This window comes from Jaculus jaculus, chromosome 3 (genome assembly GCF_020740685.1).
Source record: "Jaculus jaculus isolate mJacJac1 chromosome 3, mJacJac1.mat.Y.cur, whole genome shotgun sequence".
NCBI classification, from domain to species: Eukaryota; Metazoa; Chordata; class Mammalia; order Rodentia; family Dipodidae; genus Jaculus; species Jaculus jaculus.
Window position 1 is genome coordinate 1,665,155 of NC_059104.1, and position 17,982 is coordinate 1,683,136.

Here is a 17,982-nt window from a genome sequence, read left to right on the forward strand (position 1 = left end):
AAGTATCCTCCTCCCTTCCTTTCTCTACCCTTTATGTCTCCTTTTGTTATTACTTTTAATATTGTTTGCTTGTATTTCTGTTGCAGTGTTAGTGTTCTTCTGTTTAGTTTACAAAGACTGTTTTAAAGCTGTTCATGGCAAAGCACCTTGATGAGCAGGAGATGACATGCTAATTACTCTTGTTGGTACAGTACAGCATGTTTAGAAGTGGCCTAATAATCAAGGCAGGTCCCATAAAGTGTTCTTATGAACAGCCTTGAGTACTTTACACATGTGCATGCAAAGGACAGTTTATTCTTCCCACGTCCACAGTTGTCATTCCACAGTAAAAACCAGCCCCACTGTGCAGTGGGAGGAGTTGTGGGTTAGGGGTTTCAGGACATAAGAATTCTTGCTTGGGCTGGAGGGATGGCTTAGCAATTAAGGCGTTTGCCTGAAAAGCTAAAGGACACAGTTTCAATTCCCCAGGACCCATGTTAGCCAGGTGCACAAGGGGGTGCAAGTGTCTGGAGTTCATTTGCAGTGGCTGGAGGCCTTGGCACACCCATTTTCTCTTCTCTCTCTCTCCTCTCCCGCTTCCTCTGTCAAATAAATAAATAAAAATAAAAGATTTTTAAAAAGAATTCTTGCTTAAGGTCTGCCAGGAGGACCATACCCATTCTGGGGTATGAGATGTTTCTCTTGTGAGTCCTGGGTTAGTAGCAGGTTTTCATTTTTTATTTTTTAAAAATATTTGTCCTCTGGCTATCCAAACCCAGTTACCATTGAAGTAGTTTTTTAGAGTCATTAGCTTAAATGTTGCTGCTAGTTGTGGCTAAGTAACATTTCACAAGGTGTTTGAGTGAGTGAGCTTGTGTTCTCCCCAGTCTCTGTGAGATGGGAAGAGGCAAACTGAGGTTTTGCTTCCCCATCAAGTGATCACCTTTGGTCTACCACAAATAAAATTGGCCTCTAGGTTCTCTAGGAAAAGAATGCAGCATTTTCACAAAGAGCCTAATGAGACTTGCTTGCTAACTCTGACTAGGCAATTGTATGTCCTGTTGTCTTTCTTGTGGTACTGGGGACTGAACCCAAGGGCTTCCTTATCTTTTTTAAAGGTTTTATTATTATTATTGTTGTTATTATCATCATTTTTATTTTTATGCAAAGTTGGGAGGATGATTTGTGTTCCAGGGCGTCTAGCCACTGCAATCCAACTCCAGACGTGTGTGCCCCCTTGTGCATATGTGTGACATTGTGCACTTGCTTTACTTTGCGTGTGGCTTACATAGTCCCTGGAGAGTCAAACATGAGTCCTTAGGCTTTGCAAGCGAGTGCCTTAGCCACTAAGCCATCTCTTCAGCTTTTTTTTTTAAAATTATTTATTTATTTATTTGAGAGCGACAGACACAGAGAGAAAGACAGATAGAGGGAGAGAGAGAGAATGGGCGTGCCAGGGCTTCCAGCCTCTGCAAACGAACTCCAGACGCGTGCGCCCCCTTGTGCATCTGGCTAACTTGGGACCTGGGGAACCGAGCCTCAAACCGGGGTCCTTAGGCTTCATAGGCAAGCGCTTAACCGCTAAGCCATCTCTCCAGCCCAGCTTTTTTTTTTTAAGACATTACTTACTCATTGAGCTGAAGAATGATGCTTACACACTATGTTTGGAGTGAACTGTAAAGGAGTACTCATTCTCTGACATGGCTGGTGATAGTGAATGTTAGTTAGCCCAAGGCCTAGCCAGCAGCACAGGGCCTCATCTGAAGTGACTGGCTCAGGAATATATGATGACGTGTCTGTACTTAGGTTTGACTCTGAAGTTTGAAGATAAAAATGGATGCCTGTTAAAATAAATGAGAGACTGATTGAGAGAGGGAGGGGATATGATGGAGAATGGAGTTTCAAGGGAGAAAATGGGGGGGGGGAGGGAGAGCATTACCATGGGATATTGTTTACAATCATGGAAGTTGTTAATAAAAAATAAATTAATTATTAAAAAATGGATATCTAGGAGAAAATAAATCACAAGTTTGCTAACATGAATGGAGAATGCCAGGGAAGGTCCTGATGTTCAGATCTAATGCTGAAAATAGGGTCACTTTGTGCATCTGGCTTATGTGGATCCTGGGGAATGGAACCTGGGTCCTTTGGCTTTCCAGGCAAGTGTTTTAACTGCTGAGCCGTCCCTCCAGCCCTCCCCAATTTCTGAATCTACCATGTGTGTGGTTTTCCTACACTCCATATCTATTCATGGTGCTCTCACCGACCCTAGGCTTGCTACTTGTGTAGTTCCTTTAAATTCAGGGTAACCGTGAATTTTCATTACTCATGTCTCCTCCAAATCTCTTGGTCTCTGCTTTGATATCTGCCCTTTCATTTTTTCCTAAGCCTCAACTTTTGTCCTCTTAATTCATAAAAAAAACCCATGGCAGATGCCTGCTGGTTTCTCCTCAGTCTCCTACACAAGCCTAGTTCCCCACTTCCCATGTGTGTATGACTCTGTCTAGCTCTCCTTCCTACATTTCAATCTCCCTTAAATAAACCCCAGACTTTGTGATTTTTTTTCCCTTGAATAAGCTTAATAGTACATAATTTAAAAAATAGGGGCTTACATGGTTGTTGGGAGGACTGAAGGACTGGCCCAAAGTGGAGGCTGTGGCACTCACTTCACACCTGTGGAATACGGCTCACTCTTCGAGGCTGTGCTCCATTTTGCTGTCTGCATGTGCTAGAACTCTGCCACCTGCGCTGCACACATTATTACTGCCTGGACATTTGGTTCCAAAGTCTCCCTGTCCTTGCCAAGGCTGTGCATAACCTGGGCATTTCAGGTTGTGTAGTGGAGTCTGAGTCTCATTTGGCGCTGGGCTGTGGAGAAATCTGCAAGAAGGCATGTGTGTCAGTTTTCTAGTCACAGTACAGGAAGCCTGTTGGTGGGAAATTGAAATGGTTACCCAGGAGGCAGCCTTCCCCATCTGTGTCTAGTCTCATCCCCATGCTTGATACCACATGACAAAATGGACTGTAGTAACCGCAATAGAAGTAGAGAAGTTGGTCTGGCCCAATGTACGTTCAAAAATCTTGCTAAGCCAAGGTATGGATCACATTCAATTCTGATGCTTTTCCTTTTAACCACATTTGATCATTTCTAAGGTAAGCATTATTTTCCTATCTTCACTTCTCAGAGTGTATGAGAAACTGCTGGCTGTCTCCCCATGGGGCTACCTCTCCTGCTCTGTGTGGCCTTGGCACAACTGGCCTCAATGTACTCAAATTGAGCTGTGTGACTTGTGTGGATGATATTTAAGTGCCTGCTACAGTGATGGTCACTGTATTCTGTACTGTGGTGAGACATTCCTGTGTTGACAGAAAAATGGAGAAATAGCAGTGGCTATTATGGAAACAGATGGCTGTTTTGGGAAGAATGACCAAAAGTTGCTTTTGCATGGACAAAACAGGCCTGGGTTTGTTACCAAGAAGGACAGCTCTGAAAGAAGTGGGTCAGACTGCAGGATGACCTGTGGTCACAGACTGGCACTAGCCAGTCTGCTTGGTGGCCTCTTTGCGGTGACATGTGTGATGTTGATACATCTTCAAGGCCGTGCCTCAGATGCTTCCCACTACAAACTCCTGTGTGCCCTGCCTTGGCCTTGTGGTGGTGTATGCAATGTTGACAGATCTTACAGAGCAGCCAGTGCCTTAAATGCTTTCCCTATGAAAACTCCTTTGTGCAGCTCTTTGGCCTTGTGGACGTTATGAGCCCTTTCCACCAGTGTGTAGGTGGGGGCTGTCCACTGGTACTCATTTGCCTCAGTCTCCCCTCCCCTGAGATGGTTGTCTGGGTTAAATTGGGAAGGAGTCCTCAGAGGCACTTCCAGCTCAAGGAGAGCATAGTGAGTTGTCATCTGTGCAAAAGATGTTTACCCCAGGGATACTGAACACATGTGCTGAGTGGTGCTGGCAAGAGACCCCTTAAATCTTTTAGAGGATGCAAATAAGACGTAGAAAAATCGAGGTTTTTAAGCATCAGGAATCCAAAGTCGTGGGAGCTCTTGGGTTCGGTCACTAGATAGCAGCTTCAGGTACAAATGCTGTCTGTAACGGGTGTTGACGCTGTGCTGAAGCTGTTCTAGGATGTTTCTTTTAAAGGAAATCTTGACTTCAAGTCTCATTGAAGACCCTCAGCAGCCTTTAGAGGGCAGTAAAGAATCACAGATGAGTCTAACGAAATTCTCGGGAAGCTGAAGGCATTAATGGACAGCCACCTCTGTTTACAAAGCTATGGGCGTTAACGTGGCAAAGTACACCTGTGGGGATATTGGGCCTCAGTACCAATGTTGCATTGAGGGCATTGTTACTTAGTTATTTGTGGACAAACACCACCACCAACAAAACACATTTAAAGCATATATGTGCATTTTCAGGCCACTGAGTAGTCAAGGGCTGCCAGGTGCAATTGGTATTCTCAGGTTCAGAGGCCTGTGCTGAGTCTTGAATGAGGTTTACACTCCTCAGAATCACACAGCAGCTGCAAGCACACTGTTGACTGACTCCTTGGCCAGGAAGGACAGCCTTACAGGTTCATGAGTTTCAGCTGTGTCTGATAAGCACCGTTTCCTCAGGATTGTTTCCAGTAGATAGCGTGACCACAATGTCAGGCACTGTAGAAGAATGTTTCTTCTATGCCCTTGTTAGACACAGGAATGATAATAGTTTCTCTAGAAAGAAAAACACATCAGTTAAGGTATAGTTAAGACCATGAAGAAAGAACTTGTATGTTTACATTGTTCCTATACGGCCATGTCATGGAGCCCTGTGAGAAGGATGGAAATTTGAGTTGGTTGGGATCCAGGTCCTTGTTTAGCTTGTGAATCAGTGTTGGAGAGATTGCTGAAGGGTCCGGAGTCAAGCCCACAGCTTTGTGAGAAGGCAGCTTGCAGATGAGATGTCGCGGTGCTGATGCTCTCCTCCCTTGCAGAATTCTCCGGCGTGCTGCATCAGTGTCACATCCTGGCCTCCGAGATGGTGCACTTCATTCATCAGATGCAGTATTACGTCACTTTCGAGGTATGCTGACTCCTCTGTCCAGTTGATTGTGACTCAGTAGTGCTGAAAGGCTGTCTGAGAAAGAACATGGCCCACCCACATCTCAAATTGTTGTTTCAGGTGCTTGAGTGCTCTTGGGATGAGCTTTGGAACCGAGTCCAGCAGGCTCAGGACTTGGACCACATTATTGCAGCACATGAGGCTTTCCTGGATGCCATCACCTCCCGCTGTCTGCTGGACAGCGCCTCTCGGGTGAGGCTGGCTTCTAGGAAGCAGAAACTGAAATCATGAGTTCCTCTTCTTGGGTTCCCGCCACATGGAGAATCTTGGAGATTGCCCAGTGTGCCACATTGGTGATGATTGAGATGGGTTTATGAGTTTGATGGCTTGAGGGTCACTTTCTGAAGAAATGAACAAAACTGGGGGAATGAGAATTTGCTAATGTGCTATTTTTGCTAAATGTGATCACATGCCTACCATAGATGACAAGCACTTACAGTGTTCAGAGGGAAACGCATTATGAATTATGTCTTTGAGATGTGCAAGGGTGGTCTAAGAGGCACTTAAAGACCCGAACAAGTAGTGTGTGTGAAAGTCTCAGAATGGTGTGAAGGAAGCTAGACCTGTCTCCTTCCCTCCCACTCTCCTTTCCTGTGTTGTGACTCGAATCCAGGACAAGTGCTCTACCACTGGGTTGTGCTCCTAGCCCTGTTTTCATTTCTTTGGTCCAGGGATAGTGATTTTTAACCCTCTACTTTGGCTACACATAAGTGAAAACCGACCATCTGGTGAGTGTGCAGGCGTCTCAGGGCCTCAGGCTTTCTGCTGGCATCCTTGTCCTTTAGCGCTCCTGCTCTGGAAGATGCAAGTTCCACATAGCAAATCTTCCTGGAGTTTTGATTTCATTCAAAGATCTGGGGAAAGAAAGAGCACATTGCTGAGCTTGAAGCAGATCAGTTGTGCAGTAGGAGCAAAGCATTTCTCAGCAGGTATGCCACTCGGTGCCCGTTCCAGACTGCAGGGTGTTGCAGTAGGCGTGGCTCATAGTGCTTTGTTGCTGCTGTTTTCTGGGAAGGCAGTTTACTACATAGAGGAGATTAAAACAACTTATGATTTGAGTCATTTTAAGTTCATCTGTCCCTTAGGTCACTTGCTGAACGCTGTCCCAGTATTCGTAGTTTTTAAGTTGGAGGTTGTGGCCTGACAGTTTCAGGTGTGTACACACTTTCCTGTCTTTTGTTTGTACAGTGTTGAGGAAAATTCTGACTTGGGGAGTACATGGGTGCAAACTGGAGTCACCGCTGTTGCAGACTGTCAGAGCAAACTGCAGCAGAAGCCCCAGTGTGTGTGCCTTTGCTTGAAGGAAGCACGAGTCACTAATATCAAGGGTAAATTTATTGTTCCAAAGATAACAAGTTGTTGTGGACATGACTATGAAAGACAAGCAAATGAGGAAAATAAATCTTATTAAATATGAAATCAAACCATCTTTATCTTTTGACTTTTTCATCATAAAATAAGACTGACAAAGGATAAGAGGTTTGAGTCTATGTTGAGATTAGTCACTCAAACCTGTCAGAATGGCTCACCTAACCAGATCCTTCTTCCCTCTCTTAAGTTGCCCATGCTTGCTTGCTGTGTAGTGTGAACCTAACCAGATCCTCTGTCCCCCTCTAAGTTGAGCCCAGGTTATTTGTGTGGCTATGCAGTGTTAACAGCCCAGTTTCACACTAGTACACTGAAATAAATGAGAGGGACCATGAGTTGCTTATTTTTAACGTCTGGATTCTCTTGAGATAGCTTCTTACAAAAGTTGTTTAGCTGGTTCTTCATTTTCTGTCCCACTCAGAATCCACTGTTAGCTCAGCGTTCATTGGTGCTGCCTGACTTGTTTAGTGAGTTCTGAACCATGTCTTTATAAGGAAAGCATTTGAGCAGAGCAGGGTAGCAGTGTGCTTGTCTCAGTGATAGGTGTTGAGATAACTTCATTGTCTATGGAGCTAGCACAGAATGTTGGCTTCTCCCTCAGGCTGGCTGGAATGTCTTCTATAGCAAGGACCGTGAGCCTGTCCATGTTTGTGTTGCTAGGTAGCTTTGGAGAGAGAGAGAGTGAGCGTGTGTGTGTATGTACGTACATATACACACGTATGTACACTTGTGTACTTACAAGGTATGTTGGATGTCTGCATCTTCAGTTTACCTAGATGATTCTGTGCTATACATGTCATAATTCCCACCCCCTTCTCACATCACACTCAAAGTAACAGAAGTGGCCAGTGTCTAGAGGATGCTGGACGACACTGCTAGTGAGATAGAAAGCTGTGCAGACACTGATGGATGTGAACACTTGTTCTGTGTTGAGCCATCCCTTCGTTCCTGATATAAAATATTATACCAGCATTTTGAAAATTGCTGAATTTGATTGTTTCACTTTGAATTTCCTTTCTTAAAGTCTCATATCTGGTTTTGATCTGTGTCAATAATAAAAATATACAAGAGGGACTTTCCTGTTTTTGAAGCCTTGGAATAATTCCAGTCCTAACTCAGCTATTTGTCTGGCTTTGAATTTGGGACTCGTCTCTCTCTGTCTTTTGGAGGGGGGGGGGTTGTTGTCGGAATAAGAGATAATTTACTGAGAGAAGTATAAATTTTGCCAGGTGTGGTATAGCCCCTATGGTTATTACAGTGTTTCGATCCATTTTCAGTGGCTATAACACGACCTGTGATGGCGTGATTAAAGAGAATGAAGGTTTGCTGGAGGCTGGAAGTCCCCAAGCATGGCTCCAGCACCTGCTTGGCTTCTGGAGAGATGCACTTGCTTGAAATGGTGTCGAAACAGAAGGGCAGGTACAGGTTGGACAGAACATGTGTAGCCTACTTTAGGGTAGTCCCTTCTTGAGAGAGTATGAACTCAGTCTCCTGAGGACCCAGCATTCCCCAGAGAGCAGCATTAATTCTTATGAGGGTAGCAGCTCTAGGATCCAAACACTTCTTAATGCCACCAGTCTTTCAACATGGTTATACTGGGTACCAGAGACAGACTACCTCGAAAGCACAAGTATTTCTTTTCTAATTAGAAATATTTCACTAGCATGTTAAGGTTCTGTTTTTTTTTTTTTTTTTAAATGGTTGTGTCTTTTCAGGTACTTTTAAACCAACTCAGAGCTGTATTTGATCAAATTATTGAACTTCAGAATGTGCAAGATGCAATATACAGAGCTGCTCTGGAGGAATTGCAGAGACGGCTGCAGTTTGAAGAGAGGAAGAAGCAGCGTGAGGTTGAGGTAATGGCCTGTGTGAATAATAGCTCACTGGTTTTCAGAATGGACCTACTTCTTTTTCCTTTCTTTTTTTTTTTTTTTACATTTAAGTTTTTTTGACATTTTCATACATATATTGATTTGAGCCTATGCCCCACATTGTCTTCCTTCATCCCCCCTCAGTTGTATTATATTCCTTCTTCTCATCTCTGCTATGCATGGAAAAGAATGACTCCCTTTCTTAGAAACATTTAACTGTCATTAGCTTACTAGGGAGGGGAGTGGTCTCTGGAGCCCCTTCCCTGTCTCTGACAGAATGTTGACTGGACACATCATGTGCAGGTCTTACAAAGGTAATCATATCTGATATGAGGACATCAGTATAATATAATAGCCTTGTGATGTCTGATGTCACCAGAGTTTCACACAGCTCTTTCCTGTTGTCCAGTTCTTTTATTCTTTCTGTCCCACCTTCTGTGATATTCCCTAAACCCTGTAGGGGATGATGTATATGTCCCATTTAGAGTCAAGCATTGTCAGTTTTTTTTTTTTTTTTTTTTTTTTAGCATTTAGCTAGTTAAGATTCTCTCCATTGACTGCTTCTTACTGCACTCCTATCAAAAAAAAAAAAAAAAAAAAAAGCTTTTCTGATCAGAGCTCAGAGCAGAACTGATCTGTAGAAGAAAAAAAAAAAAAGAGGCAGCTGAACAACAAAACAATTTAGCAATACAGCAAAGAAGGTTCTTCCCCATAGGGCATATGTTTTCCCAACCTGCACTTTTAACATGATTTAAAAAAATATATATATATATATATTTATTTATTTGAGAGAGAGAAAGAGGGAGAGAGGAAAAAAGAGATTGAGAGAGAGAATGGGCACTCCAGGGCCTTCAGCTACTGCAAGTGAACTTCAGATGGATGCACCTCCTTGTGCATCTGGCTCACATGGGTTCTGGAGAATTGAACTGGGATCCTTTGGCTTTTCAGTCAAATACCTTAATTGCTAAGCCATCTCTCCAGCCCCTTGACATGATTTTTATTCAGGCATGTCTTTCTTATGAAATGAACCTCAAATCCAGTCATAGAGCTGTTGGTTATGCCTGTAACTTTGATGCCAGTACTACGCTGGAGGGTACATCTTGTCTGGAGGGTCAGGATTATGGATTATGGAATGCAGATTGGTAATGTGGATGATTTTTCTTGGGCAGCAGCCTGCATAGCACCTTCTGGCCCTGTGATAGCTAGCCAGTAGAAGGAAGCATCCATATCAGCTCCAGATTGGTCTCTTGAACTTTTCAGGTGTGGTGTCTTCAGAAGCAGGGTCTTCCCTGAACCTGGTTGGCAGCCATGAGTGGGGTAGTAGCCTGGATTGTTTTGGGAGTTTCAGAGGCTTCCCGGGCAAACAACTCACTGGGAGGGCCCCGTGCCTGGCCCCAGGGCTATCTGGAGCAGCATTATCACTCATCCATATAGTGTTCCTCGTGAACCCACTTCTTGGCAGTTATCACAAGAGGCAGGAAAGAAATTGCCTTACTGCTAAAATCTTTATGCATGTCTGCACTTGAGGTCCCTGAAGCTCTGGCTGCTTCATAGAGATGTTGCAGTCAAGTTTGCATTGCTGGTAGAAGTCACCCAACGAAGAGCAGCTTGTCCAAGGGAAAAAAAAAAAAAAGAGGTTTATATTGGTGTATAGGCTTGAGGGGGAAGCTCCAGGATGGCAGGGAAAATGATGGCATGAGCAGAGGGTGGACAATAGCAACAGGAGAGTGTGCCAAACACTGGCAAGGGGACACCGGCTATAATACCTATAAGCCCGCCCCCAGCAATACACTTCCTCTAGGAAGCGTTAGTTCCCAGATCTCTACCAGCTGGGAACCTAGCATTCAGAACACCTGAGTTTATGGGGGACACCTGAATCAAACCACCACATTCCACTCCTGGCCTCCATAAACTGATACCCACACATGATGTAAGATAAAATGCATTCACTCCAACTTTAAAAGTCCGCTTAGTTTTTATCAATTCCAATGATATTCATACATTCCCATAGTCCAAGAACTTTTAACTGAGCCATAATATCAAAAAATACCCCCAAAATTCATAATGACACAGAATACACATTCACACTACTAAAGATGGCATTTAGCCTAGCAAAGAAATATTCAAACAATCTAAGATTTAAAACAACCAGGGCAAGTTCCAAGTCCAACAACTCTAATCACTGACAGATCTCCAAGTCTGATAATTCTAACCAGCAACAAGTCTCTGGTATCCCAATTCCACCCCTCCAGCTAGGCTACTCACAGTCTTGGAAAACTTCATCCAGGGCCAGCAGCTCTCCTTGGCAGCCATCTCATGGTCCTGGTATCTCCACTGCAACCTAGCGTCCATCCTCATGGCTCCATCAGGTCTTGATGCAGGCATCCAGCAAACCTGCTTCACACTTCTCACGGCCATTTCCAAAACACAAGACCGTGGGCTGGAGAGATGGCTTAGCAGTTAAGCGCTTGCCTATGAAGCCTAAGGACCCCAGTTCGAGGCTCGATTCCCCAGGACCCACGTTAGCCAGATACACAAGGGGGCGCATGCGTCTGGAGTTCCTTTGCAGTAGCTGGAAGCCCTGGCGCCCCCATTCTCTTTCTTGCTCTCTGCTTCTCTCTCTCTTTCTCTCTCTGTTGCTCTCAAATAAATAAAAACAAACAAACCAAAACACAAGACCATGTTGCAAATTCAATGACTGCGCTTCTTAAACTCCACAATACCAGGTAGGGTGGCAGTTTGTTAATCAAGGGGGAAATAAAGCAGACTTTGAAGAACAGGACATTTCTTGAGCATTCAGGGCCCTTCAAGAGTCTACATTCTTCTTGTTGCCCCAGTGCAGGTCAGCTGGCCCCATCTCAAAGTTTGTAATCTCTCAATTGCCACTGAACGGGCAGCAGTTCACCTGAAGATTTTTTCTTTCCGTGCCTTATCACTCTGCTCATACCAGTTCATTTCTACACAAAGCAACCCTGCACAACTTCCCACACAAACTGCTTTCTCACCCTCATAAGCCAAACCTCACAGTCCATAGTTCTTACTGCATTCTGGTCTTTCAACTCTGACCAGAATAGTCCATCAAGCTGTATTTACAGCACTGCAAGGCGGCTTTTAGGCCAAGGTTTCAAATCCTTCCACGTTCCTCTTGAAAATAAGCTCCAAAAGGCCAAAGCCACACAGTTGTCTAGCGGCAATCCCACTGCTCGGTACCACTTTACTGTTGCAGTCAGGTTCGCATTGCTGGTAGAAATCACCCAACCGAGCAGCTTGTCGAAAAAAAAAGGGGTCAATTTTGGCTTACAGGCTGGAGGGGGAAGCTCCATGATAGCAGGAAAAATGATGGCATGATCAGAGAGTAGACATCATCTCCCCTAGCTAACATAAGGTGGATAATAGCAACAGGAGAGTGTTGCAAACACTGACAAGGGGACAGTGGCTATAATACCCATAAGCCCGCCCCCAACAATCTACTGCCTCCAGGAGGCGTTAATTACCAGATCTCCACCAGCTGAGGACCTAGTATTCAGGACACCTAAAGTTTGGGGGGATAACTGAATCAAATCACCACAAGTGGTCACCTTCACTTAATTTAAAGAGGGGCAGCAGTGTTCTCTAAGATCACAAATCCTAAGGTCAAGACATGGCACTGTCTACACTGGTGTCTCCAGTAAGCCCCAGCACTGTCTGTCTGTGACTTGAAACCAAGGGATCAGGCGCTCAACCTAGTGTGTAGGTACGTGGGCCGATTTCCTCTGGGATGTTTCAGTGAGCTGACTAGCATGTATCCTCAGTGGCGGAATTAGGAGGATTCCTCAGGCAACTTGGCTGCCCATGGGATTTCCTGTACTTGCTGTCATTGGTTTATCTTAGATACTCATTGTGTGGAGAGGAGGTTGTTCAGAATGGTCTGGTTTGTTTTTCCTGAGTGTTTCTGTAAAGCATGTGTTAGAGACCCACAGTATAGAAGAGATGTATATTTTGGTGTATTGGGTGTATTTTGGAAGCAGGAATGTGCACGCCTTTGGTCTGTTGGGTTGTCTCCTGGCCAAAGTGGTCTGTTAGTAATGCTGTAGACTATGGGGCTTGTTCACACAAAACCTATGGGGCCCTAGCTCAGCAGCCCTGTGGGTGACTTAAGGGTGCATAGGGTTCATCCCTCACTCTGCGGCTTACTAGCTATGTGCCTTTGCTGGACTTCTTGTTAGTAAAATAAGTGTGACAGTCAGTGGGACGGGCTCACAGGTGATGATCCGGGTCACTTAACTGCTGTATAGTCAGTATTCAATAAGTGATCTCCACTGCTGTTAAAATACCTACTCGCCCTCAGAACCGGCCCTTCTGAAACTATATAAATCCCACAGGAAGTCAGCCTTTAGGACTTTATCATTCTGATAGTGGCGTGGTGTCTGGTTGTGTGGCAGGCGACAGTCCTCCTGGATGTCAGTCATCGACAGCTGTATAATAAGCTGTGGATTTATTTAGTGTGTTTCCTTCAGATATGGTCTAGGGGAGAGATATAAAGCTGATACTGCCTGCAAAATTACTAAACTCAAAAGGCAAAATAATCTTTAAGCAGTCACCAGCACCTACAGGGTCTCAGCCCTCCTGAGAGCTGCCGTTGTGCGGGCTGTCTCTGCGCCGTTCCGTCATGCTGCTGCTGCTGCTAGGCGGAGGGGTCCCGGAGGGCCTTCCTTCTTCAATTCATGGCTCCTCTCTTCCATCGTCCCACTTTTCTTCTCAAAACCCCTCAGTTATTATGATATTTCCAATTCAAATTTAGGGTTGAAGGCTTTTACTTCTTTGAGTTTTTAAAAACTACATCTTACCACTGACAATCTTGGTTCCTGACATTAGCGTACTTAGTTCCTGCTGGCTGTGACGCCCACACCTGTGCATACCTTACACTTGGCTGTCTCAGAGTAAGACCCTGCCCCATCACACAACCAAAAAAAAGAAGTACTTCTGATTTGCATAAGAATACAGAGCACTAATAAAAATATTGTAACTCAGTTCATAAGGTAAATGACAAACTCAGTGACTTCAGGTAAGACCTGATTAAAGACTTGCATGGAAGGTGTGCAGCAAGCCTCCTATTCATTGGTGAGGCGCTGTGAGCATGTTCCCTCACGCAGTGACATCAGGCTTGTTGAGTTCACATTGTGCACCAGTGATTCTGCCAGTGGTGTAGGCCAAGGACAAGAAACAGAAGGGAAGAGAAATTTGCCCCTTTTTGCAAATGAGTTTGTCATGGTGGTTGGCCACAAGATTAATAGTCAACATCAATTTTCTTTCTGTTAGCAACAAACCAAGTCAAAACTTTAAAAGATAGCCTAAGTTCTAGATGGGTAACTGCACAATAGAAGCAGTGAATCTAAGGTGTGTGGGCCAGATATGGCCTATTTCTGGGTAAATGTTGGAATGACCACACCTGCTCGTGTGCAAGTGGCCTGCAGCGGGCTTTGTGCTGAGGCGTCACAGCGAAGACCACACAGCCCAAAGGACATTGATGGGGAGGGTGTAGACTTCTGCCTATAGCATGTTGAGACAAAGCAGATGGTTCTTTGTAGAGGTGTGCTGTGCATTGGAGAGCCAACACAGATTTGCATGTCATAGTCATGATCCCAGTAGTGTTGATTTCTAGGCTGGATAAATTAATTTTGAAATTTACAAGGGATTTGACATCATTGGATTTTTTTCAACATCCATGAAGGGTCCTGGAACCAGTCCCCTCTCATAGACACTGGTGTGTACTTGGAACTTGGCTGCAAGTGCATTCATTGCAAGGGAGAGATTGGCTCAGTATCACAAGTGTAGAGTAGTGTTTGTAAACAGTCCCCAGATGTCACCGCTCTAAAGCATGGGGAAGGGTTACAAATCAAGTGTTACACCTACACACAAAACCAGTATGTGGTGAGTTTTACTTCTAAACATGAGATACTAAAGTTTTTCAAAGGCAGTGTGAAGAGCATGTGAGTACCTTGAGGTAAAGAGGTTTTCCTTAAATTTGGTTTTGCAAGTGTCAGTTGTAAGGCTGGGAAGATAGCTTAATCAGTCCTGTGGCAAGCATGGGAACCTGGGTCCAATCTCCAAACCCCATATAAAATGCTGGGCATGGCAGTGCATGACTATAATTTCCATGTGGAGTGGGTTGAGGTGGTGGCATCCCTGGAGCTTCCTGCCCATCTAACCTAAGTGGTGAACTTCAGGTCAGCGAGAGACATTGATCCGAAAGAGGTGGGCAGTGTTCTTGAGGATAATATCTAGGCTTATCCTCTGGCTGTGACATGCATGTGCATATACATACACAAGCACTTGCACCTACAGATATGTGCTCACACATATGAGCATGAGTATGCACATGTGCACACACCAACTGTCAGCTGTAAAGGAAAGATTAAATTGCAGCAAGTTAGGTCTGTTCATCAGAGGCAGTCCTAAAAACATGTTAAAACAAGGCTACGCTGGAGAGAACTTAACTTTATTTTTGTGGGTTTTTTTTTTTTTTTTTGAAGACAGTCTCAGGTAGTCTGGGCTAACCTCAGATTTGCTCTGCAGCCAAAGCTGACCTTAAACTTGATCCTCCTGCCTCAGCCTCTCAAGTTGGATTACAGGTATATGCCACCATGCCTGGCAGGGAGTTATTTCATACATGTAAATTATAAATTTATATAGGCTGGATCTATAAATCATTAATTAAACCCCATCAAAATACATCTTAAATTTATAAAACTGATCACCTCACTGATCACCAGAAAAAGCAAGATTCAGAATCCCAAGATGCTGTGACATTGTATGTTGGTGAGGTCTTGAGAAGACAGACTGTCATGTGCTTCTGGCTGGGCACAGGTTGGCCCTGCCACTCAGGACTGCTGGGCCATGATGCACACAGAGTTCAGGATATAATTCCTGTATGCCACCCTTACATGTGTGTATATGCACACACACACATGCACTGCTTCCACAGCACCAGGTACCTCTCCCAGCCACTGTCACTGGAGCAGCTCCTGGGAGTCTCAGACTACCCTTTTGTGCTGCCCAGTACAGCATGCAGCCTCTTACTGGTGATGGCGTTGTGCTGTTCTGATGTGGTTTTTAGACTTTTAAAATGCATCCATACATTCCACCATAGTTAAATGGCATATTTAAACATTTTGTTTAGGGTTGGAGTATGGCTCAGTGAGTATATTCTGGTTTGATTTCTAGCACTGGGAGGGAAAAATGAGAAAGGAATAAAATGTTTTAAAGAAATAAAAATGTGGGCTGGAGAGATGGATCTGTGGGACAGCCTGGGTTCAGTTCCATAGTGCCCACATAACACCAGATGCACAAAGTAGCACATATGTTTAGAATTTGCAGTCGCTAGAGGTCCTGGTACACCCAGACACACACACACACTCTCCTACACACTCTCTCTCTCTCTCTCTGTCTTTCTCAATCTCTGTGTCTCTCAAATAAATACTAAAGAAAAGAAAAGAAAAATGTTGCTGGGGGATGTCGCAACGAAAGGTCGAAAAGACATTGTACTTTTCCCATTTTTTATAGCCAGGCATCAGCAGTGCTGTTTAAAGCATGTCATGTAGATAAGGTTGCTACGAACTGTCATTGAACATTGAGTGACCAAGGTGGACAGTAAGCATTGTTGCCCAAGTTAGAGCATTGGTACTATCTAAAGAAAGTGTTATGAGGATCCCTTTACAAAAGAAGCTGTTAGAACAAAAAAGTAGATTATCAGAAGAAATACAGACCAGTTAGTAACAGGCTCCACTGTCAAGTACACAAAAAAGCAGGTCACAGGTATAATTACTGAGGTAGGAGCCAGGTCTCTGTCATGTTAGTAAGGTAACTCAGTACAACCTCCCTAGGAAGTAAAAGATGGTACTCTTGGGTGGGCATGGCATCTGGTCAAGTGGACCTAGGTGTTGACAGCATTAGCTAGAGGGTGTTCATCCAGATGGGACTGCTGGTAGGTCGTGCTAGTGTGGAGGAGACACTGCAGTGTGGTGCACAGCATAGGAAAGAAAGAACATATCTGGTGGTTTAAGTACAGGCACAGAACATGCAAGGGAGGGACCATGATGCTTTATTGACAGGGCGGGTGCCACAGTGAAGAGAGAAGCCATGGGGCTCTCTGCAGTGCTAGGTATGCAAGCTGTACCATCAGAAAACAGAAAAGGCAAGGAGAAACGTGTCTGCACACATATTAGCACTAGAAGTATCATATATAATTTAGCTCTTTTTTGGTCAGACTGGCTAACTGGGGAGCCCAGTGATCCTCCTGTCTCTGCCTCTCTGTCAGCACTATGGTTATAGACATTTGTAGCCATGTCTGGCTTTTATGTGGGTGTTGAGAATTAAACTCAGATCTTCAAGCTTGTGCAATAAGTACTCATACTCCTGAACCATCTCCCCAGCCTGGAAATAATAAAGGCAGATAAGTGTATTTCGAGGTAAAAGAGAAGATGCAGCTGAGTGTGGTGGCACACATATCTTTAGTTTCAACACTCAGGAGGCAGAGGTAGGAGGATTGCTAAGAGTTCAAGGCCACCATGAGAGTACAGAGTAAATTCCAGGTCAGCCTGGGCTAGAGTGAGACCCAACTTCGAAAAACCAAAAAAACAGTAACAACAAAAAAGAGGTGTTTTCATTAAAGTCTAGCAGTGCCAGGTGTCAGGATGTTGGCACTGGTCTGAATAAAACATGAATGCCAAAAGTCAGACAAGGCGAGTGAGTGGTTAGCAGGGATGAATCATGGGTGTTACATGGCAGACAGCATGGTGTCGTAGATATTGAAAATAAATAACTGAACTTGGTGTTCTTTCTCAGGGCCAGTGGGGAGTGACCCAGGTGGAGGAGGAGGAGGAGAACAGGAGAGTCCGAGAGTTTCAAGACTCTATTCCAAAAATGTGTTCCCAGTTGCGGATCCTGACACACTTCTACCAGGTCCGTATTGCAGTAGAAACCACAGTGCTCTCTTTGTGACAGGTGGGTTAGAGGTGAGCCAGCTGTGACCCGCACTCAGGATGGTGCCCCCTTGGGAGGACTCCTTCCCTGTGGGTTCCCTCCTTTTGGGGTAGCTGTTCAACCAGGATGAGAATCTCAAAGGGAGGTGGTCTTTGGAATCCTGTACATGTCTGCTCTCTACCTGGGTGTCCATTGTGTGACTTGGTTTCTCTTTGTCCCACTTCTTAGTGTGGTTAGGAACAGTTCGTGGTAAATTTCCACACTCAGTGATGAGTGAGAGGAAATCAAGCAGGTGCTGACCCTAAAGCCTTCATACTTGTTTTGTGTGTCAGTCTGTCTGCGGCTTGGATGAGAAGTACAGCGTCACGCTTCTTGAGCATCTGCTCATTCTCAGAGTCCTCACGCTTTTAAAATTTACTTTTTTCCCCTCCTGCATAGCTATAAAGACATGTGTTCCATTCTCCAGCATTGACATGATAGTGTGACTGGTTTGTAGTCAGTCAGTGCAGAAGAACCTTTTGCTGTGCATCTCACCTTGTGTTGCGCATACATTCCTGTCCTTAAAAATGGATAACTATTGGGTAGTTTCAAACTTCTAACTAAAATAACAGCTGTAAGGAGTTAATACATACTTTTAAAAACTTGGCTGTGTGCATATTTCAGAGAGAGATAACAGTGTTGTCTGGTTTGCAGTTAA

The 17,982-nt window shown here is 44.4% G+C and overlaps 1 protein-coding gene across 2 annotated transcripts in view; it reads left to right on the forward strand.

Moving 5' to 3' along the window:
- Tubgcp3 (tubulin gamma complex associated protein 3) overlaps positions 1-17,982 on the forward strand; it is an 84,416-nt gene that overhangs the window by 55,629 nt on the left and 10,805 nt on the right. For both annotated transcript variants that reach the window (XM_045145391.1, XM_004663412.2), the window contains 4 exons: positions 4,958-5,046; positions 5,146-5,277; positions 8,169-8,309; positions 17,148-17,264. In XM_045145391.1, coding sequence (XP_045001326.1) covers positions 4,958-5,046; positions 5,146-5,277; positions 8,169-8,309; positions 17,148-17,264 — 479 coding nt within the window. The remainder of the gene's footprint in view (positions 1-4,957; positions 5,047-5,145; positions 5,278-8,168; positions 8,310-17,147; positions 17,265-17,982) is intronic.